We start from the raw sequence: 22,301 nt of genomic DNA, 5'->3' as shown, positions 1-22,301 counted from the left end.
CATCCACTAAGTTACCTTCATATTTGTTAACCTCAAATGAACACACATGAAAATCTTTGTCACTCTTCAATCCATCTTAATTTTGTATAGTTCGGTACACAAATTTATCTTAATGAATGACACTGAAATGTAAATGATGATATTTTACCGCCCCAGTCTGAAATTAGTGATTGATCGGTTATTCTGAATTCCTAAAATAAAAGAATTTGTAAGTTAATAAGGTTCATCACTTGATATTATTTTCTATGTTGCAGCATCAAGAGATTGTCTATTGCAGTACAGTATAGACCTTTGGCTCGGGAGTGTTCCTATTAATGCTTCTAGTTCACTTCCATAAATGTAAGTTACAGATTAATTTACTTTTAGGCATTTATTAACGTACTGAGAGCTTTTGAAATATAGTGATGATATTTTACCGCCCCAGGCTTATAGTTGTGATTGATTGGTTTTACTGACAGTTTGTTATACGTACTTTATTATGATGAACAAATAAGGCCCACCACTTAATGTTAACATTGTTTCTCACAGGTACTGGAGGTTCTACAGTACACTATATATGGGATGAAGTACAGAGGTCCCACCTTTGGATTACATAGTGGTAAGTTATATTCACAGAGACTTAAACTACTGTCCTGTAATAGCACAATCTATTAAGTAGTTCTCATTGTGCAGCTGGGAAATCCACTAAAAACTATTCCTAGTTCTCTTGGGGATGAAACCTCTTAGAAAAATTTCAGGAATCAACTCTTAGCTCTTTTTACTTTCCCTCCTTCCTACATTAGAACATTTGCTTTTCACTTAGAAATTTTGTACTATTTTCTTTGCCCATGTCACACTGAAAATGTTAGTAAATACTTTAAAACGGTATATAAAAAGCATGGATTTTTTAATGTTCTTGTTGATGGATAATTTTACAATTTGATAATGATGATTTTCACCGCCCCAGTCTGACTGTTATGACTGACTGGTTCATCTGAATCGTTTGTATATAATTGTTATGAATGTATCAAATCCACTGTTTAATATTAATTTGTTTTCCACATCTGCAGGTAATAAATGACGAGGAGTGGACTTGCCTTTTCTAAAACGTTTACCTGTATCTTCAGTTGAAACTCATAATGGTAAGTAAACACTTGCTTTAACCAATTTTTTATACCGTTCTGTACTTAGATATATTTAGTGTCACACTCCATTAGGTTACCTCCATTAGCTCTATAGTAAGGTTTTTTTTTTAATTGGTCAAAGTCTTTATCAGACAATTTTCCTCACTCATGAGAATGTACCTGAAAAAATGTCATCAATCCTTCTAGTTGTTTAATGTATAAAACACTGCTAAATGTAACAGATTAAGCTTAAGAATGGATGTACAGTAGCAACAGTATTTTAGAGAATGACATTTTAAATGTATCTTGATTTTTTTTACCACCCGAGGCCAATACTAGTGATGATTAATTGGTTACCCTTAATTCGAAAAATATAGTTATATCATTTTGTAAGTTATCACACCCCTTCTCAATTTAAGGGCATCTTCTAACTAATGTCTACCACTACTGGAACAGGAGATTCTCAGTAGATCATCCATCCATCTTTGATATTACTTTGTTTATGCTGTCACTACCAAAGGTGATATAGTTAAAGCAAATTTGTTACAAACACTCTGTACACAAGTCTTTAATGTGCTTGTGTTTTGGAAAATTCAATGGAATCATCCACTAAGTTACCTTCATATTTGTTAACATCAAATGAACACACATGAAAATCTTTTCACTCTTCAATCCATCTTAATTTTGTATAGTTCGGTACACAAATTTATCTTAATGAATGACACTGAAATGTAAATGATGATATTTTACCGCCCCAGTCTGAAATTAGTGATTGATGGGCTATTCTGAATTCCTAAAATAAAAGAATTTGTAAGTTAATAAGGTTCATCACTTGATATTATTTTCTATGTTGCAGCATCAAGAGATTGTCTATTGCAGTACAGTATAGACCTTTGGCTCGGGAGTGTTCCTATTAATGCTTCTAGTTCACTTCCATAAATGTAAGTTACAGATTAATTTACTTTTAGGCATTTATTAACGTACCGAGAGCTTTTGAAATATAGTGATGATATTTTACCGCCCCAGGCTTATAGTTGTGATTGATTGGTTTTACTGACACTTTGTTATACGTACTTTATTATGATGAACAAATAAGGCCCACCACTTAATGTTAACATTGTTTCTCACAGGTACTGGAGGTTCTACAGTACACTATATATGGGATGAAGTACAGGGGTCCCACCTTTGGATTACATAGTGGTAAGTTATATTCACCGAGACTTAAACCACTGTCCTGTAATAGCACAATCTATTAAGTAGTTCTCATTGTGCAGCTGGGAAATCCACTAAAAACTATTCCTAGTTCTCTTGGGGATGAAACTTCTTAGAAAAATTTAGGCAACTTTAACTCTTAGCTCTCTTTGCTTTCCCTCATTCCTTTATTAGAACATTGTGTCTTTCGCTTGAATCATATGTAAGAAATTTGGTACTATTTTCTTTGCCCATATCACACTGAAAGTGTTAGTAAATACATTAAAAAGGTATATAAAAAGTATTGAATTTTTTTATGTTCTTGTTTTTGATAATGATGATATTTCACCGCCCCAGTCTGACTGTTATGACTGACTGGTTAATCTGAATTGTTTGTATATAATTGTTATGAATGTATCAAGTCCACTATTTAATATTAATTTGTTTTCCACATCTGCAGGTAATAAATGACGAGGAGTAGACTTGTCTTTTCTTAAACGTTTACCTGTATCTTCAGTTGAAACTCATAATGGTAAGTAAACACTTGTTTTTACCAATTTTTTATATCGTTCTGTGCTTAGATATATTTAGTGTCACGCTCCATTAGGTTACCTCCATTAGCTCTATAGTAAGGTTTTTTGTATTGGTGAGTCTTTATCAGACAATTTTCCTCGCTCATGAGAATGTGCCTGAAAAAAAAGAAATCAATCCTTCCAGTGGTTTAATATATAAAACTGCTAAATGTAACAGATTAAGCTTAAGAATGGATGTACAGTAGCAACAGTATCTTAGATAATGACATTTTAAATGTATCCTGAAGATTTTTTTACCACCCCAGGCCAATACTAGTGATGATTAATTGTTAACTCTGAATTCCTGAAATATAGGTATATCATTTTGTAAGTTATCACACCCCTTCTCAAATTTAGGATCAAGTTGGTGGAGGTAAGGTAGAATAGTTTCAGCCTTTTAGGATTGGTACTAGTACATTTGATGTTATATTCATTCTGCTGTCCTCCAGTTACTCAGGCTGGTCCCTGTTAAAGAGACTTGCCCAGTATCTTTTATAATCTTTCTTCTTATTTGCTGCTCCTTTGAACACTAAACGTAAAACAGTCGATCCTTTCTTGTGGCCTGTCTTGTTACCAGTATTAAGATGTTAGTAATTTTAGTAAACTAATCTTTTGAATGAATGGTAGACGGTTATGTAATTGTAGGTGGATGGGTTCTTGAGACCTATAATGATGATACATTACCGCCCCAGTCTGATCGTGGTGATTGATGGGTTAATCTGAATTCTTGAAATAAATAAAAAAAAAATTAAATAGGACCCACCACTAAATCATATTATTTTTCTCATTATAGCTTCATTGAAGATTTCTACCTCCAAATTATTCATATGCATCCTAGCTTTGCCTCTGGTTCAGATTCACAATGGTAAGTTAAAATTAGTTACACAGTAAATTTTATAATTATGCATTTTCACTTCTTGGTTATTCCGTTTTCTTCAACTGTCTCATTTTGTTAAATTTCTTATTTAAATATAGGGTACTTTGACTGTAGGCCACTTTTTTTGCCATGATAGTTGCCGATTACCCAAGAAAAATATATCCGATGCTTGCCTAGTCTTTACTCGAAGGTCAACAATTTAGAGACATGGCCACATGGTCGGTTAAGCTATTTTATTTGTCCACACTACCTGCTAGACATTGATCTGGACTATCTTGTACTTACGGTAGTGAAGGTGTGGAACAACTTACCCCCACCCATCTGAGCAAAGACTACTCTCCCTTCCTTTAAATCATCTCTTAAGAATATCTGTTGTCTAAGTATTAATATTTCTTGTAATACCTACTATATTTACAGTACTTGCTTTTATTGTACCATCAAAACCGTTTTATCGGAAATTATCATGCAAATAGATAAGAAATCACCATTGCAATAAACATATTTGCCAACTAGACATAATCCTGACAGCTATCCTCATGTTCAACCTTAATACTGTACAACCCATGTTGGACTGCTCCCCATTATACATATGTTTTTCATTTCCACTAATTTATGTATATACTTATAATATAAAAAATAAAAATAAATAAATATTGAAGTGATAACTGGTAACAGTATGAGATGTTCTTATTACCACCATGCTATTGTACTATTCCAGATGTTACTAAATGTTACATAATACTTCCTTGAGATAGATGTATAGTATATATTAGGTGCCTAAAAGAGAGCTCAGGTTCTCAGTTGGCTCAGCCATGTTAATATTGTTATATTATCCACTCTGTTTCTGTGTTTTCTGGCTAAATAAACTGTTTCAATTCAATTCACTTACTGTATATTGAAATACAAAATAAAATAATGTAGCTAATTAAAATTGGGAGATGAAGAGCCATAATCACTGCTGTAAGCTTTATCAAGGGGGAAGTATACCACAACAGAGCACATGTATTACTGTCCAGTATTAAGAATAAGGGTAAATGTACAAGTACCATATATATTTTCTTCATTCAGGTCACCCTGTAGGGAAAGGTTAGATAAAAGGATAAAATAATAATTATTAGGACTTTTTCCGAAACAATGAATGATGATATTTTACCGTCCCAGTCTGATGGTTGTGAAGGATTGGTTATTCTGAATTGTTTATACCTAATAATAATAATAATAATACTGTAATAAACAACTTGCCACTAATTATAATTTGTTTGTTACAGTGGCTGGAGATGCTACTGACATGGGCTTCCTTCATATTAAATGCATATCAAATGAGCTCTTGATTATTATAATGGTTAGTACCGTACAAGTTGATCTGAACATAATTTTTAATACATACCTCTATTCAGTGTGTCTCAGTTGAGTGGTCTGAGTAAAGGTCACAACTGTTCAAACTAAGTTACTCAAGGGACTTCTTTGTGATATAAAAGCTCTGTTGATTTATATTGCTCACTAAATTCATTAATTAGGACAATGTCAGCTTTTCTGTAACTGGAAGACCAATAAAGAAATTGTAGTGAAAGTTTGAGTTTTATAAAGTTCTACTTTTATATCCCATAAAGGATGCGATCCTTGCAAAACTCTTGATCACCTGGCTAAGGTCAGTGGTCTACAATATAGTATGTACTGTATACATATCATGTAGGTCCATTTGATGTCACTTTTGAGTTTATTTCTTAGTCATAAACCATTTTCATTGTATCATTGAAATATGAAAGTGGTGGAATTGATGCCCTTTTTACCATCCCTTTACTTCGAATTTGGCCAAATTGAGACCCATCATATGGACCAGGCTACATTCTTGGTACAGTATTTATATTTTCAGTTAATGGTGTATTAGTTTTCTAAATACAGTGTAAATGAGGATAATATAATTCCTGTACTGTACATAATATAGTACATACAATCCTCCCATTACATACGTGTGAAGAGGAATTCAAAACAAACTCATCCTCTGGAAACTACTCCCTTGTCTGTTATTTAGAGTTGAGTACCCTGTACAATACTATTTTCGTGGGTTGATAAGGAATGGTTAAAATAATATGTAAAGTTTTTCATGAATTCAGAACACAATGCACATCAAGTGAATACATTATTGTAGTTGCCATAATCGTGGTGTCTTTTCAAGCAGTAATAGTTGAAACAAGTATGATTTATAGAAAATGTGCAGAAAGTTTTGATGAAATTTTAATGTATGGAATACTTACACCTGTTGATCAAGAACCCCCTACAACTGAGGTTTCATATCCTGATACAACATAATTTTTTTCTCAATACATTACATATTACAATTCTGGTAAATAATCAAACACTAAATGGAAATTCAACACAGTTTTACAAATGTGTGAAAAATTCTTAGTTTTTCAGAGTTGTCTGTGGGTAGAAGTGTGATGTAACAAAAAGTTAATTTGCCAGTTTTATTCTTTGAACCTTAGTAAAGTTACAAATTGTTTAGAAAGCAAACTGAAATGATGCTCAAGGTTTTGGTCTACAAACTGTTGTTTTACCATAAAGTATTTCCACTGTCCACTTCCACAAAACTTTATCACTTCTGTGCTCTGCCTATACTAATATTGAGCACCTTTGGTCATCTAATATATCTTACTCTTATTTTTTACAACCCCAATTACATGTCATAATAAAAGCAAATTTTACATAAATAATGATTTTGTGATTAATCTTAACCCTTGGAGGACTTCTCCCACAGTAATTGCAGTCAAAATAACCAAGTTGCAATCCCCATCCGTATTATGTTAAAGCTCTTAAAATTTATTGTCACATAATGTACCTTATACAAATTTTTACAAACAATAGTTCTATAATGTTTCATAAACCAAATTAAACAACCATGACTACTCAGTGTTCTCTACTGTATGGGCATACCATGCATTCTTAGGTGTCACGACAAACTTAAATGACCACTATAATAGATGTCTCGCACTATTGGCGACGTAGCACTTTAAACAGTGTGACTGTGTTTCTTACATCAGTTTTAAACCACCATGGTTACAAGATTATTTTTACACCACTACAATCATGGTGACGTAATGCATCCCTTTGTCAGATTGTTTCAAATAATTTCCACAATTATTTGTAGTTTCAATATGTAACTATTTTACACGTGAATGAAAGAAGAGTACGGTACTTATGATAATTCTTGAAGTAGTGGTAGACCTCTTTGTTTAAGACTTAAAAGTAGATACAGGGCGGTTCCTCTTGCGGGCCTTTGCTTCCACTATCATCTGTGCTTGTCTCTTGATGAACTTCCTGGTGAGGCTCTCTTCCTCCTCCCCGCTGTCTGCACCCTCCTCAGCCTGGTGGAAATGTGGTGAGTTTCAGAATTGAAATAAACATATATTACATTAGTTATTAAACTACAGTATGTCATGCAAGTTCAACATAAACAGCAGGTACAGTATACAAGCCATTGATAAGTACTGTATGTGTCGTTTTAATCGAGGATAATCCAATAAAATTATTAAAAATAAATTTCCGTTGGGGTCCTTATTGGGGTTGAGGTGACTGATCATATAAGGATGAACATATAAAATGGATATGGTAAATAAATTTCTTGTACTTAGTATACAACTTTGACAGTACTGTACTACAATGTACTTAATTAAGTGACTTCTTGTTTAATTATGATGTTTTTGTTTCATTTAATGTATTGTGGAACATTTACCCATTGACAGCTTTAATTTTGATAACTTCAACCATTACTATACTGTATTGAGAATTTTGGGTAAGCAGACAAATGTGATCAGTAGTATGTATTAAGAAGCAAGGTAAGCACAGCATACCCTATGAAATGATTGTAAAATGGATATTCTTGGTAGACAATTGTTTTTCAATAATTTTATTTCTACTTTTAGTAAAAAGAAACGAACAACCATATTTGTGATTTTATTTTAAATATACTTAGTAGAAACTTCTTAGACAGGTGTTTGACACTGTTATGCAATGGAAGGCACTGCCCTCAGCCCTACACTCATATAGGTCACCAGTGCCAGAGATTGGATGAAAGCTATAAATCTAATTGCACTCAGCTCTTTCTATCTTATCCAAATAAATATAATGCAAACCAACCTAATATACTCTGAAGAATATTCAGATCCAGGAAATTTGCATCGTTGGTAGTTATTGATCATAAATAATTGTTCAGTATATATTTTCCTGAGTTACATTTAGGGTAGCATGGGAAGTCCACCTTTGGATTCAGGTGGGATAAGTTGTCAGCGACATCTTTGAGAGTGAAGTTGTTTCCACACTCGGTCTATGATGCAGTCACATAACTCAGATATTGCAGTAATTATAAAGCTATGTACACTTTCTTTTGTGTAGGGTACTTGTTTATGTTATGGAGAAGAAATTTCTTCTGTTTTGTTCATGTTTACACCACATTTTTTGCATATTTGTAAATTTCTTTCTTTGTGTGTTCATTCTTCAGCTCTGGTAAATAACCGATCACAGTGCTGACTTCAGAATTTCTTCATGCCATGTAACTGATTGAGATTTTGTTTATATGGTTTGGTAAAATTTCTTTAGTTTCCATAGGAAAATTCTTCATTGTAATTAGACAAAACATAGAGCCACCATTTATTCTAGTGCATGAGTGGCAAAGATAGTCTGTTCTTTATTGTATTTAATTTTCAGTAGTTTTTAAGCTAACTTTTGTAAATTTATGATGCACTGAAGTGTAAAGCTTTCAAATGCCTAACCTGTTGTTGAGCTGCTTTAGTCGTGGCAACTGAACCAGGGAAGGATACCCTGATGTTTTCTGGAGAGGTCATCATTCCTCCATTATCCTTCTCTTCCTCCACCATCTCTGCCAACTTTAAAAAAAAAAAATTACATATAGATAATATTTACTGGTATATGCAGTACTGTGTATGATACCTAAACCTTGTAAAGATTTTTTGTACTGTTACATCTTAATATAAAAAAATAATCTATCTCTCATCATATTCAGACCAATTAACTTTTCACCAGTGAAAGTCTTTCAATCAGAACAAAACCATACAATATTTGGTAAAATGGTGGGGTAGTATTCCTTGATGTAACAGTGAACACTCCTAAATTATAAAATTGTCTTGGGAAATCTTTAGGAATAGAAAACCTTTGTTCTACTTGCAGATAACCATACAAATCTCACTTTATATCTTACCTTCTGTTCCATCTGTGCAGAGCTGACTTCCTCCATCAGCTCCTCAGCTCGGTCAGTACAGTAAGACATCAGCACCAATAGATACTGTAGTGGAGACTCAGCACGGGGGGGCCGTTCGTGCTCTGCTGTCTGTTAAAGGTGAATGTGTGGATTACCATTACTTATTAGTAACATTTTATTTTCATATTGTATAATTGTGGTTAGTTATGGCATTTTTTCCAATAAAGGGACTGTTTGTAATAATAACTTATTTCATGTGTTGAATGACAGTAAATGTAGACCATTAGATATATTAATGTGGCAGCAGTTATTGCTTCTGAATTTTTATGCTGTATATATAATTGAAATTGCAAGGTTAGTTTTATATAGCAGAATAGAAACTAGTCCTTGTTTTAAGAAACAAAGGTATCCGTGTTAGTCCATCGGGTTTAATAACTGGCTGTACCCATCATCATCCACACACATCAGGCTTATACACTAACCAAATGAAGTTCAAAGAAAGGGAAGGAAAAGTAACTGCATTTAGGAACTTAACAAGTTCATGCTTATTTTTTCATTAAGCATTCCATGATGTTTCTCATATATGTAGTGCATAATACTGGTAACACAAGTGTCATCTTATCCCTCGACTTCTTACTTGTTCGGTATGATTTATAGTAAGACATTATGAATTAAAAACAAAACGACTTCCTGGCATGGTATGGTGTCAGTAGAAGAGCCCTGTCTTTGTTCCCCATCCACCAGTAACTTTTCATTAAGGTGGGGATTTTAGCCTGAGGTAATTGACTGGATGGTGGTACTGTACTTGTACTGTACACTTATAGGGTACACTTGAAACTGCCCCACTAATGCTTCCTATTATTTATATTGAGATTATATTCTCAGCCAGCTTGATAGGGGCTACATAAGACATCTACCATAGCTAATCCAACATTTTATAAAAAAAAATCATTTCTGTTGTAAAATATTGTTAAACAAAATTCTTGGTGTAGATTTCCAACTTTTCTTCGTGTGATTTCATGGCTTTGAAATTAGTACAGTACATACTGTACATTGAAATGATCTAAGTACAGTACTGTATAAGTATGGTCACCTCTAGCTTCTCAGCAACATGCTCAAGACCAGCCCGAACCCCCGCCAGGACCTTAAGGGTGCTGTCCAGGCGGCTTGACAGATCCTCTCTCATTGATTCTTTTTCATGCACCTCCTTCTTCAGGTCACCTATCACGCCAACCATCCTGCAGGTGAAGGTTTTAGGAAATTGCTAAATGCAACTATTTTTCATAAGTCATAGTACAATAGTATTAAGTTTATTGTACTGTATTTTGTAATTAGAAAACTCCAGTTGGACATTGAACACTTGATACATCCCATGAATTCATATACTAGTAAGTGTGGTAAATAACATTAATATTATGTCTAAAAATAATGATAAAAGCATTGCATCAGCTTCCATGGAGTTGACATATGCTGGAAGAAAGAGTCAGATGGGTGATGAGTAAAGATTGTTATAAACAGGCAAGGTTAATCAAACCCTCAGAGTACATTTGTTAAAGCTAAGTGGAAGGGAGGCAAAAATCCTTTCAAGTACTACTTACACTGAGCAAATTCATAATAGGGAAAAGTATGTCCAAGTTTGTGAACCAGGAAAGCTGTTGTTTGCTTCTGATACCATTCTCTGTCTGGCGTGCATGGTCCTTATTATGCAGGAGTCACCAATGCCGGATTGATGATTGTGTCTCGGCATAAATAGTAATACCTGTAGTGGATTGCATTATCCCAAAACACCTTCACTATGAATGGAAAGCAATAAGAATATGCAGAGTTAACTCAATGCACTTACGTAATGTTCCTATGGTAACCCAAATGTAAGTACAGTACATGTACTGTATACTATAACTGTATTTATAATGTAAAGTCTCGGGGCTTTATCTTATGATACTTCTCGATTCTCTTTGTTTAAATAGGTACACAAACAAGTAGCCAGCAGTAACTTGACAGCATAGAATGAATGACCTGCCTAGAGTGACAAATAATAATAGTGGACTCGAAGTTCTTTGGAGCAAAACACTTCGACTTAAGGTGAGACCTTGTGTAGTGTTTGATATGTTACAAGTTCTTAAGGGATGTGTTCTTAAGTGTGTGTGCTTCTAGGTACAGTAACCCCAAACTCACCTGGCAGCATCTTCGGTTGTAGCATACTTAACACGGTGTAATTCCTCATGCATCTGTTCCTTCTCCTGCTTCAGTCTGGTCACTTCCTCAAGGGTGACAGAGCGCAACTGACGAAGGTGTTCCCGTGTATTGCCCTGCGTCGTCAGTCGCTCGACTACCTCATCAACACTCGTCACACCCAACACTTCCTGCATCAATATACACACCTCAACACTCTGGCTCAGTAGGATTTTAGAGCTTTGCTTAACAGAATGCAAAGTAAATATGTTAAGAGAATAGAGTGAAGTTAATAAAACGAATGCCGAAGACAATTGTTTGCAACACTGGTGCTGACCACAGGCTACACACATCTTTTGCCTGCTTGAATGATATACAATACTGTATGTGTAGGTTAATTCTGATACTAATATAGGAACTACCTGTATCTTTTGCAGATAGGCCACACCTTTTCTGAGGACATATGTCTATCAGTATAATTATTTAATTTGTACTGCTGTACTTTGATATATCTATTGAAGTTCATTTGTTTATGTATTCCCATAACATAAAACAAAGCCTAGTCATTATGTTTCTTGTTAGTCCTCGTGAAATGTAACTTACTATCATCAGTAGAGCCAGACCTGCCTCTCTCACCTTCAGGTTGGTGAAAACTTGTTGATATTTTTCGAGCTCTGCCTCCACCTGCTCATGTGAGTCGTGGGTGAGGGCTGAGGTGGGCGAGTCCCTCCTGGTTGGGGTGCGCAGGAGGGAGAGACGACGGTCGACTGCTGCTCCCAGGTCATGAGCCCGACGCTCCTCGGCCCGGCGCCTGTCACAATCAATGTCACTCGGGTTACTTAGGATAATTCTGGACAAAAGATTTAAACCTAGGTATCCAGGGCAGGAGTTTTCAAAGGTTCAGAAGTTGAACTTTTATGGATGTGCTTAATTATTTCAGTTAAATAAAGCATCCCACTAGGAATACAAGTACACTATTAAGCCAATGACTCGATAACAAAGTTAACCTGTAGAGTTATAGGGGCAGTTGAAAAACTGGCAGGATGTTTTGGTGTTTAGATTAGGCAACATTGATAAAGGGGAATATGATCACAAGAAAATCCAAGATTTTTTTGTAAACCTCTGTCTATGTTACTTAAGTACAATTTATGACTTGCCATGTGGTGTGCCTCCACCTCTCACCTGAACTCAAAAAGCCTCTTTTCTCTCTCCCTCTTGGTCTCATATGCACACTCCTCAACGTCGTGAAGACGGGTCCTCAACGAGTCTCTTGTCCTCTCAGCGTTCTTCCGACTCTCCTGGTGATGGGGATGGCATGTAATATTTATATCATTTTCATTATGGCATTATGGACAGGTGAACATAACTTCATAATTTATGAAAGCTTGGGTCTAAGCTCATTTGTTTGGCTTCCTCTACAAGCTTAGCAAATCCTTATTGCTAGATATTCATGATAAAGTTTGGAGTAGCACTGGTGTGAGAGGTAAGGATGACACCTTTACTTGTGCAGTTCCTGGAGGGAAGAAGTACAGTATGGTCTTCAACTACATAGTCAATTGTCTAATTAAAGTGAGTTATGATGGCAACATTGTCATGTGTGTCAATAGTTATGTTGAGAATCATCTAAAAATGTCAAATCCATGGGAAGTTATCCAGTTTTGGTGTGAGGTTCCAAAATCTGCCTACCAATTCTCTCTGGAATTAAGGACACTAGGCTGAGAGGCTGTGGGTACTTCAACATGGACATCACAGTAATCATATACCTACAGTATAGAACGGTATCTGGTAATATTCCTAAAGTTAATGAATCGGTAAAGGGAAAGCAAATTTCGCAGGCGATCTCTGATAACATTCTTGATTATAGCATTATGACTACTAAATTTCCTCTGTATTTATGGTAAACCTGTATTTTTTAACTGGAAAGGGGGTATTGACAAGGTAAGGATGAGGATAACTTTGTTGGTTTACTCCTGGGTGGTACAGTACTATACAGTATGCATTAATGACATTAATCAAATGTTTATTTTCATCTGAGAATGACACCTCAGAGGTGGACTCCTTCTTACCAACAATTTTATTAAGAACACACATATAGTTTAATTTGTAAGCATTTGCTTGTGTATGTGTGTATGCATGTACAGTCACTCAAAAAACTATCTATACTTGAGGGGATCTTTGAATTTCAGAATGAACACTGTGACTCCTGTTGTCTCAATGGGGTTGCAAAAAATCCTTTGTCTGTTGCTTTATTTTTTCAACACAATTTTGTATAGATAGATTTTTTGACTGACTGTAGGTATATACAGTATATATATGTTGTATAAAGTATGTATGCATACTTGCTGAAGAACTTACCCGAAGGTTCTTAAGGGTGTCCTTCTCTTCCGCCAGCCTGACCTGCAGGTTGTCGAGGGTGGTCCTGTAGGAGGCCGCCTCACCCTTAAGTGCCGTCACCATGGCACCATACCTCCGCTTCACGCCCTCGGCCTCCGTCACGCTCACTCCCACACGATCAAGCTCGTTCTCCAGTCCTATCAGGTCCTGAAGGATAGTGATGATAACAGTTGTAGTAATATCATAAAAGTGATAATACTAACAGTATTAATTTTGATTAAAAATAGTAATAGTACTGTAGTAGTAATGATGATAATACTGCTACTACTACTACTAATAATAATACAGGGGGTCCCCGACTTACAAACGCCCACCGACACGAACGGGGTTAAATTTGAAATTTATAGTATTTTATTTACCTGATGATATATTTTTTACTTTCATTTACTGTATTTTGTCATTCTGTTTCTTCTTTTGTCTTAAATTAAGTGATTTTTAGATGTATAAAAGGACTTAGGTTATGATAAAGTGGGATTTTAAACATTGTTCTGGAAGTAAAGTGTGCACATACCATGTGTTCCAACTCAGGTACAAATCCGACTTAAGAACGTCTTCAGGAACAGAACCCATTCGTAACCTGGGGACCCCCTTTAGTTATAGTACTAGTAGTAAGGTAACTGAATTACTGAACATTTAGTGTATGTGTGTCAGACCTGCTGCAGTTGGGTGATGGTGCGCTGCTCGTCCTGGGCTCTCTCAGATGCTGCCTCTCCTAGCTGCTTTTTCAGCGACTCCAGGCGTTCCTCACGCTGTGGGGACATGGTTAATATGCTATTTAGTGGACACTGTCAGTGCATTCAATAATGGACACTGTTAATACAATAGTTAGTTGATTTTCTCTGTGTTAATTAGTGACTACAGTCAGTGCGTTAATTACTAGACATGGCTGACATTGGGATACTAACACACTCCTCTCCAGTGGTCATTCAAAATATCGTCTCCCTTACACCCCCCTTCACCTAGTGTTCCCTTCCTTACACCCTCCCTCACCCCATATCTCCTTACCCCTTGAGCCCCCCCCCCCGACCCTGCCTCCGTCGAAACTGACCTGCTTGGTGGTGTGTTGGAGGAAGTTGAGCCTCTTAACCAAGTCATGGAGCTTGTACTCAGATGCCCTGATGGCCCCATCTGCCTTCTTCACCCTAACAGGGGCGCTGACGGCACGGCGACGCTGTTGTAACACCCGCTCCACACTGCGCTCGCTCCCCTGTGAGGAGTACAACACTCTTGACACACTCATGTTGGCCCTCTTGCCTCATAACACCCACACATTCATATTGATCCTCTTGCCTCATAACCACACACTCACATTGGCCCTCTTACCTCATAACAACCACACACTCTTATTGGCCCTCTTGCCTCATAACCACACACACTCACATTGGCCCTCTTACCTCATAACACCCACACACTCTTATTGGCCCTCTTGCCTCATAACCACACACTCACATTGGCCCTCTTACCTCATAACAACCACACACTCTTATTGGCCTTCTTGCTTCATAACATCCACACACTCACATTGGCCCTCTTACCTCATAACACCCACACACTCTTATTGGCCCTCTTGCCTCATAACCACACACTCACATTGGCCCTCTTACCTCATAACAACCACACACTCTTATTGGCCTTCTTGCTTCATAACATCCACACACTCATATTGGCCCTCTTGCCTCATACATCACTCTTAACATCTACCAATGCTTTGGACTGTATCAAACTGTTAATGACAGTACCAATCAGTGGACGGTACAGTACCTGGTTGGCCTCTTCGATCTTAACATGAAGAAGTTTGATCTCCGCCCTGAGTGCTGTGATGGCGACCTTATTCGCCTGTTTCTCTCCCTCGCTCTCCTCGTAGAAGGCCTTGCTCTCTCCCTCTGTATGTGAGACATGTCACTGGCCAATTGGATCCCAACCTAATCCAATCAGTATTATTTGGGCCCCAGATCATTAATTGAGTAGGTTAGAATACTTGGAGGAGATGGACCACACGATTTCCTGACTAATTCTCAGAACGAGTGTGTGTGGAGCAGGTTGCTGTAAGTTAGTAAAGGGTGAAATTTTAATACTTCTTGATATTTATTATCAATGACGTATGTTTGGGTGAGTATGCAAAGTGGTTTCATAAAATTACTCCTATTACTATAATTATGTAAAATTCGCATTTTCCTTTATTTAATGTTGATACTCATTCATTAATGGCATTCCTTTCATGATAGACATACTTAATATAGAATAGATAACGCATTTAATCAGAATTAGAGTTATGATTTAGAATATGAATGGGAAGGTTATTTGATTCTGGGAAGTTTAATGCATATTAAATTGTGATGAGTCATTCAGATTGCGAATTCAGGGTTTTTTTCACAGATTTTGCCAATACAATAGTTTACAATATCGTGGTATTATTTTATGATCTTATAAAACACTGATTCACGTTGTGTGTGTGTGTGATGTAATGGTCAGCATGCAAGTGGATCCGGATTCGATCCCCGGGCAGAATGAAACTATGGGCAGGTTTCTTTACGCCATTTGTCTCTGTCTACCCAACAGTAATTGGGAACCTGGATGTTAATCGATTTGCGGATCGTATTTCAGGGTAATGGTTAGCCAGTGCAGTTGGCGAGTTGTCTGGTCTTCTCGGACTATTCCTTGACTATTCATTACATTTTATATCAAATGCTTCAATTATCGAGGTTATTAAACACTCTTGTTGACACTATTTTTTTGATGTCCCATTAATTATATATAACCGAGGGAAGGATGAGGGTCAGCCGGCAGCCACAACAAGAGTGTAGGTGGTAATGGAAACTGCCCAGGGAACAAGTAAAGAGGAGGGGGAGATAAAGAGAAAGAAATAAAAGAGAAAAGTTTTAACAGAGAGAAAGTGTGAAAAATTGGGAGAAAGAAAGGGAGACAGAAGTGTGGATGAAAGAAAGAAAAATGAAATGTCATTCAAGTTGACCACGAGTGAAAACTTAATCTTATGTTGATTTACTTATTTTTTATCTGTAAAGTATAATACCACGAGGTAAGATAATTTTTTTGTAATCTTTAATGACACTTCTTCGATAAAAAAAAAGATACATTAATATTTTGTTGTGAATGCGTAGTCAAATTTATAATAGTGCCCGCCTCTCTCCCTGTCTGGTGCTGGACGTTACCAAATCATCATAATTATTTCATCTATTTTACTCAATATAATAATCCTGAATTATTTCAAGTAATGTCTCAGTGTCACTCTGTCTTTCATTGGTATAATTATTTTTTATCGTAGAACATTACATATAGTATCGTTTAATTGTGTTATTTTTGAGTGGTTTAAAAGTGACCCACCTGAGAGTTGGATCTTCTTTCGGAGGTCCTGAGTCAGGCTGTTGATTTTGGCTTTCTGTTCCGCTATGGACGGCATCGTGCTGGGTCCCTTCTCGTCCTGTTGACAAACGCACACATGTACAATCAAAACGCTCACAAGCACACTCACGCAGCTTTAAAAAGATATTAATCTTCAAATCAGTTCAATTATTGTAGATACTTTTGCAAGCTACGTTTTCAGAAGAATTTCTCACTTGTCTGTACAGAAATTCACTGAAATTATCGGTGTAAGATTTTTAACATCCACGTTTTATAAATATTACTTCCGTGGTTCACTTTTCAGATGTTACTTGCATCTGCCGATAATTTTAAATAATTTTTGGTCTTTTTGCCGACTAAGTTTGGTTAACATTCATTGTTTTGCACTTATCAGAAGGCTTTGTCACGTGGCCTTTAAAAAACTGATCTTTTAACTCTGAAACTATTCTTGATGCTTCTGGTAACCACGTCTTATAAATATTTCCATTGTTTTGTAATGTTATGGAACTATACGTTTTCACAAGACATTAACGGTGACAATACAATAGCAACTTTCAAAGACATTGCTGATTTATGGTAAGATATTGCAATTATTTAACAGGGATGATTTGGGAGACGTGGGCTTGGTCAGTCGTCACAAGACACTTTGAGCCCCTTGCCTCCCGTCACTCCAAGCTGTTTACGCCGGTTGTCATGGTGACCAAGTCACAGGGCGCTTAAACCTCGTCTTGCTTCACTAAATATAATTTATTTTGTTTCTTGAATTGTTATTAATTTTCTACGAGTAAATTGCCTTTTAAACGTGATATTAATTGGGCGCTGAATTGTAATATCACAGATCTAATATCACGTGACCTTTACAGTATGCTGCCATGTGGTAAGGCACACGGTAATATTAACCCTTCTCTCTTACCCACCCGAAGTATAGGTCACTCTAGGGACCTTATAGAAGAGGTCAATGTTTCTCACCTCAAAGTAAAATATTCAGGAGACGAAGTTCAACTCTCAAGTGGGTGTTGATGAGTGATCGACCTCCCGGGGGCTTTGTTGTGTGTGTCAAGGGTGTGTTTGAACTGCGCGCTCTCTCTCTCTCTGGTCTTTATATCCCTCTGTCTATCTCTATCAAAGCTTTTACAGTAATTCTCTCCACAGCGACTGTTTATACCAGGCTGTGATTTGGGGTACCGAAGCCGGATCTCTTTATAACGAAGCTCCGTTATAGGTACGGGATAATGAATGACCTCCACGCAAATTCGGTTGTTGGTCAAATGGGTGAATATTAAGGATGAACAAGACATTCTTCTCTGAATTTGACCTTCTCATATCAAGGTCACCAAGGTCACAGTCACGGTGAGCGCAGGACATCAGTCTTCCTCTTAGTTGTTCATGGTGTGGCTGCTGAATCCTTTGCACTATCGCCTTTAAACTCGAGCGATCAGGTTCCTATGGCTGATCCCTCTAAGCCTCTTGTGTGGTTGGTTGAATCTTAAGGTCAAGGGTACACAGTCAGATCGAAACTGCCTGCCAGCCTCGTCTATCCTGGCTGACTTCAGTGAGGTTTTCGTCCCCATCTCGATTAATGACTAGTTTAGTACCACCAAGGTAGGTATTGTACCGTCAGTAGGTACGTCACTATCAGGAAGGTTCTACGCCGTCAAGTACTGAATCCTGAACCCTACCCGAATAACAAAGAGGAGAACAAGTGAACAAACTGTTAAAGTGTTAGTTTAGTGGACTATTAGTTGTAAAAGTAAACTGGTGCTTTATGAGGTGAAGTATATATGAGAATAAAATAGTGATAATAGATATATTTTATTGCTTTCAGGCTACATGAGTAAAGAAACGGAAACAAGAGGAGAGAGACAATGAGAGAGAGTTCGGATATCCCCACGCTGAAACCTCTACCCTGTTCACTGACGTAACCTAAGTTTCAGAACGTTTGACTCTGCGTCATGTGATGGCCTGAAGCTCTGACCGATACTAAGTGGGAAAACTTCAGCTCATTGCTGGTTATTTCCCCGGCTGAAGCATTTTGATCAGCGTCATCTTGAAAATATTAGGACAAAATATTTTTGTAAATTTGTGAGCTACGTCAAATGCATGTGGAATTATTTTGATAGTACTTTAGAAATATCTGTGTGTCCATCAATCTATTTCTCTTCCCCTACCTTTTTATCAATATTTCTTCCTATCCATCTATCTCTCTTTACCTGTCGATTTCTTTTACTCCTCTTTCTCTCTTTAAATCGATTTATTTATCTCCTAATTACCTATGTAATATTAATATTTTTCTTCTTTTACATGTCACAAATTTAATGTAAGCTATGATTGGTATAGAAAGCCTAATGGATTAACAATTTCACTAGTTGCCAATAAATTAAAGCACAATTTTGTTTAGATAATGATATTATAATAGTCAGCAGAGATATAATTGACATTACAGACTTGAATACTGATTATTTAATGGTGCAATGCCTGGCTGACGGCTCGTCTGTTGTTGCACCAGCTGATCCTGCTACAGGCTGAGTGAAGGATACTGCTGTTACACGTGGTGGTGCCGCCTACCCCTGTACCATTACAAAATTTTCCATGACCAGTTTATTCCACGTCAATAGTAATTCATCTAACCTGAACCTCGCTCGTAAGCGTAGGAGGTGTAGATCATAAATGAAAAACAAAGATTATGTAATTAACAAATTTATTGGCAGAGCTTGTACTACAAGCTCTGCCAATAAATTTGTTAATTACATAATCTTTGTTTTTCATTTATGATCTACACCTCCTACGCTTACGAGCGAGGTTCAGGTTAGATGAATTACTATTGACGTGGAATAAACTGGTCATGGAAAATTTTGAGAGACTTGGATTGCAATCGTTTTCTAAATAGTCGTACGTCTGGCGCAGGCAGCGACAACCTCAGCGAAAACTGGTGTCGGTCAGTGTGAGATCTGGCGTCTCAGGGTGTAGTGCGGTGTATAAGTATTTTTTGAAATTATAAACTGAGTTATGTCATAATGACTGTTTATTTTCACTATGTAATATAAGATGAAATACCGTGAGTGCTGCTCAGGTGGTGATAAATTTGTCAGTTAGTTGACATTTGTCAGTGAATCAGGGCGTGTGTTTTGGTATGGGATTGCGCGTAAGTTTGAATCCCCACTGATGATGCCCGTAGTGTGAAGGAGGCAACCAGCTGTTGCCAATGGTGACTTGCTACTGCTATCATTTATACTGGATTTAAGGAAACAGGTTTATGGACATGGATTCTTTCAATGCTGTCAACTGAAGGCGTCTGATATCTAAAGGTAAGTCCCTGGTCCTAAAATCTTTAAATATGTTCTTTCGTTTATCAGTGAAGATTGGCGTACGACCTGCGTTGAATGACGACTATAGTCTATTGCATTCCCGAGTCAGAGAACCTGTTTATAATGGTACAGGCGGGCTAGGTTTGGTCCGTACGCCCACCTCCCTTGCTAACTTGGAAATTACCCCCTGGCGAAAATGTACTTGATGTTTAAACACCTTGACGTAACAAAGTCGTACCTGTGTAAATGTTTATAATATATTGTTGATTATCTCACCGCTAAGAGTCAATGGACGGTAGTTATTTGTATTGTAACTATATTTCATTCTCAGACTACACTGATAATGAATTTGTTAATTTACTAACAGAACAACTCGATGGTCCCAGTGTTTATTTACGCTTGGTGTACCGCTCTTAAAGCGTCCCTCACAAGTTACAAATCTCCTGCTCGGCCAGTCTAAGGTGTCGGGGAATTACACAAACTACTTTAAATTTATCGTTGAGGACAATATTCCCTCTAGGGTGAGGACGTTGAGTGAGCTCATTGAGGAGTGTTACGGATCCAGGTCACGGGTTCAAAGTTGACAATACTGTTTTTGGAGCCTTTGTGTGTACAGGAGTCTTTAATGTGCGTATCTGGTACAAGCTGACCCCTGAGCGATGTTTGGGCGGCTTTTTTACAGCATTAAGAGTTGGTCTTGGGCCTATGAACACACAATAACATATTTACATACAGACACACACCCAGACTAAAAACATTATCGTGCAAACTCTTTACCCCTGAACTGGCCCCTTATGAAGTCTGTATGAACCTGTGCAGAGGCTGGTGCACGAAGCCCCGCGGCCCTGGTCCAACCTGCTTATGTGTGAGGCTAAGTCAAGGAGATTATTGAGGCCCCGCCTGCTACCCGACAATTATGATCATGCTAACGCCCCAGGTAGAGATACACACAGTGCAGATCTTAGGGTTGACACACAACATCTACCTTCTGTCCTAGACGCTAGAAAGGCTTACTACAGGCGTTACCACGTTAAGAAGTTGAAAGAGTAGAAGTCTCATGAATATTAGGTTATTTATCTTATGATTACAGTATTACTTAAGGTGCATGCCAAACTTTGTGTAAGTTTTTATAGTTTCTGCAAATTCACCAACAAAACCTTGATCGTATTGTAGTTGGTTGGCAAGGTCTTGGGTTACTGTACCCATGATCCCAAGGAAAAAGAAGGTATACTTGTGCACAATGTTTTTATACTCTTGCAATTGCATAACATGGCCGTCATCTCGTGAAGGAAAGCTTTGTCCTCCCAGGCCCCAGCTACACCGCCGAAGGATATTCACCTGCGGGATGCACGGTACTTGACGCGTTTATGGTAATCACAGATACCCCCATGACACCCCAGGACTTGCATAAATTCGTACCCGGGAACACATATCTTATTTTAACTTACACATGAATTTCATATTAACCAAACCTGTCCCAGCAGGGTCGAGAATTTAGAGCTTCAAATTGTTGAAAATATGTGTGATCTTTTCAACGTTTGGACATACATGTATTGCTCTTGCGAATGAAGTACCGAGTTATGTAATCTTATCTAACATCTTATTCTTTCATTAATATTTTTCTATATGTCAAATAAGTAATGAAGCATCAATCACTCATATCGTTCAAAACTAAAGTTTGAGGACTTGAGTTAATCCGCACTTTGTTGCCTAACTTGCCATCAAGAGCAAGAATATCCTAGTGCTGTAAACAAGTCCGTGGGCGTATTTGATTTAGAGGCTCATTATGTTACTCGTAAATGTTCAAGCATTTCATATAAAAGCTTGCTGTCGGCAAACAGAAATTACTTTACATCATAGTTATTTGTAGTCGTTAGGTGTGATATAGTTGGAGGTGGGGGGGTATAATATACAGTACGGTATATACTTGTTGCGTGCTGTGAGTGTTGTCCTCGCTATGCCTGCCTCGATAGTATGGGCGTCATTGTTCACGCAGTACTACCGGAAGTGAAGTGGTGAAAGGAGAGAATAGACAGCTTGGACAGTTATTATTAGCACTCCCGTTATGTACACTCACCGACATTGCTTGTGTCCACGTCGTCATTGTCAGTATGT

General features: G+C 37.2%; 1 protein-coding gene, 1 long non-coding RNA gene and 8 other non-coding genes across 12 annotated transcripts in view; 9 read left to right on the top strand and 1 right to left on the bottom strand.

Annotated features, from left to right (window-relative positions):
* The window catches only part of LOC121863842, a 28,971-nt gene extending 23,658 nt beyond the window's left edge, over nt 1-5,313 (top strand). For both annotated transcript variants that reach the window (XR_006088461.1, XR_006088462.1), the window contains 8 exons: nt 255-339; nt 529-598; nt 1,050-1,121; nt 1,960-2,044; nt 2,234-2,303; nt 2,755-2,826; nt 3,660-3,731; nt 5,012-5,313. This is a non-coding gene — a long non-coding RNA (uncharacterized LOC121863842). The remainder of the gene's footprint in view (nt 1-254; nt 340-528; nt 599-1,049; nt 1,122-1,959; nt 2,045-2,233; nt 2,304-2,754; nt 2,827-3,659; nt 3,732-5,011) is intronic.
* Nucleotides 128-191, top strand: LOC121863933. The gene has a single exon (XR_006088495.1). It is a non-coding gene; the product is annotated as a small nucleolar RNA SNORD31 (small nucleolar RNA).
* Nucleotides 395-461, top strand: LOC121863947. Its single transcript, XR_006088508.1, has one exon. It is a non-coding gene; the product is annotated as a small nucleolar RNA SNORD31 (small nucleolar RNA).
* LOC121863946 lies at nt 918-983 on the top strand. The gene has a single exon (XR_006088507.1). It is a non-coding gene; the product is annotated as a small nucleolar RNA SNORD31 (small nucleolar RNA).
* On the top strand, nt 1,833-1,896 carry LOC121863963. The gene has a single exon (XR_006088523.1). It is a non-coding gene; the product is annotated as a small nucleolar RNA SNORD31 (small nucleolar RNA).
* On the top strand, nt 2,100-2,166 carry LOC121863959. Its single transcript, XR_006088519.1, has one exon. It is a non-coding gene; the product is annotated as a small nucleolar RNA SNORD31 (small nucleolar RNA).
* Nucleotides 2,622-2,688, top strand: LOC121863925. Its single transcript, XR_006088488.1, has one exon. It is a non-coding gene; the product is annotated as a small nucleolar RNA SNORD31 (small nucleolar RNA).
* LOC121863944 lies at nt 3,530-3,595 on the top strand. The gene has a single exon (XR_006088505.1). It is a non-coding gene; the product is annotated as a small nucleolar RNA SNORD31 (small nucleolar RNA).
* Nucleotides 4,874-4,941, top strand: LOC121863945. Its single transcript, XR_006088506.1, has one exon. It is a non-coding gene; the product is annotated as a small nucleolar RNA SNORD31 (small nucleolar RNA).
* A 649-nt stretch (nt 5,314-5,962) lies between the features above and the next one.
* Nucleotides 5,963-17,540, bottom strand: LOC121863840 (outer dynein arm-docking complex subunit 3-like). Of its 2 annotated transcripts, XM_042362725.1 has the most exons (13): nt 17,097-17,540; nt 16,864-16,960; nt 15,283-15,404; nt 14,570-14,728; nt 14,175-14,270; nt 13,483-13,668; nt 12,310-12,425; nt 11,764-11,938; nt 11,131-11,318; nt 10,049-10,193; nt 8,956-9,084; nt 8,510-8,623; nt 5,963-7,105 (listed from the first exon to the last, which is right to left on the bottom strand). In XM_042362725.1, exons 2-13 carry the CDS (start codon nt 16,937-16,939, stop codon nt 6,974-6,976), a joined length of 1,638 nt encoding a protein of 545 aa, XP_042218659.1. In that variant the 5' UTR covers nt 16,940-16,960; nt 17,097-17,540; the 3' UTR covers nt 5,963-6,973. The 2 variants fall into 2 exon arrangements, with proteins under 2 accessions (XP_042218659.1, XP_042218658.1); XM_042362724.1 differs by having other exon boundaries at nt 16,864-17,540.
* Nucleotides 17,541-22,301: the final 4,761 nt, after the last annotated feature.

This window comes from Homarus americanus, unplaced genomic scaffold (genome assembly GCF_018991925.1).
Source record: "Homarus americanus isolate GMGI-L3 unplaced genomic scaffold, GMGI_Hamer_2.0 scaffold48354, whole genome shotgun sequence".
Lineage (NCBI taxonomy): Eukaryota > Metazoa > Arthropoda > Malacostraca > Decapoda > Nephropidae > Homarus > Homarus americanus.
The sequence above is the reverse complement of the archived record's forward strand: the minus strand, read 5'-3'. Positions and strand labels throughout refer to the sequence as shown.

Excerpts from the sequence above, each read along its gene's own strand:
- LOC121863840 (XM_042362724.1), bottom strand. The coding sequence starts at position 16,939 with ATGCCGTCCATAGCGGAACAGAAAGCCAAAATCAACAGCCTGACTCAG. Across the intron at positions 14,271-14,569 it reads TCCAACACACCACCAAGCAG|CGTGAGGAACGCCTGGAGTC; the intron begins GTCAGTTTCGAC and ends ATGTCCCCACAG. Across the intron at positions 12,426-13,482 it reads ACACCCTTAAGAACCTTCGG|GAGAGTCGGAAGAACGCTGA; the intron begins GTAAGTTCTTCA and ends CCCCATCACCAG.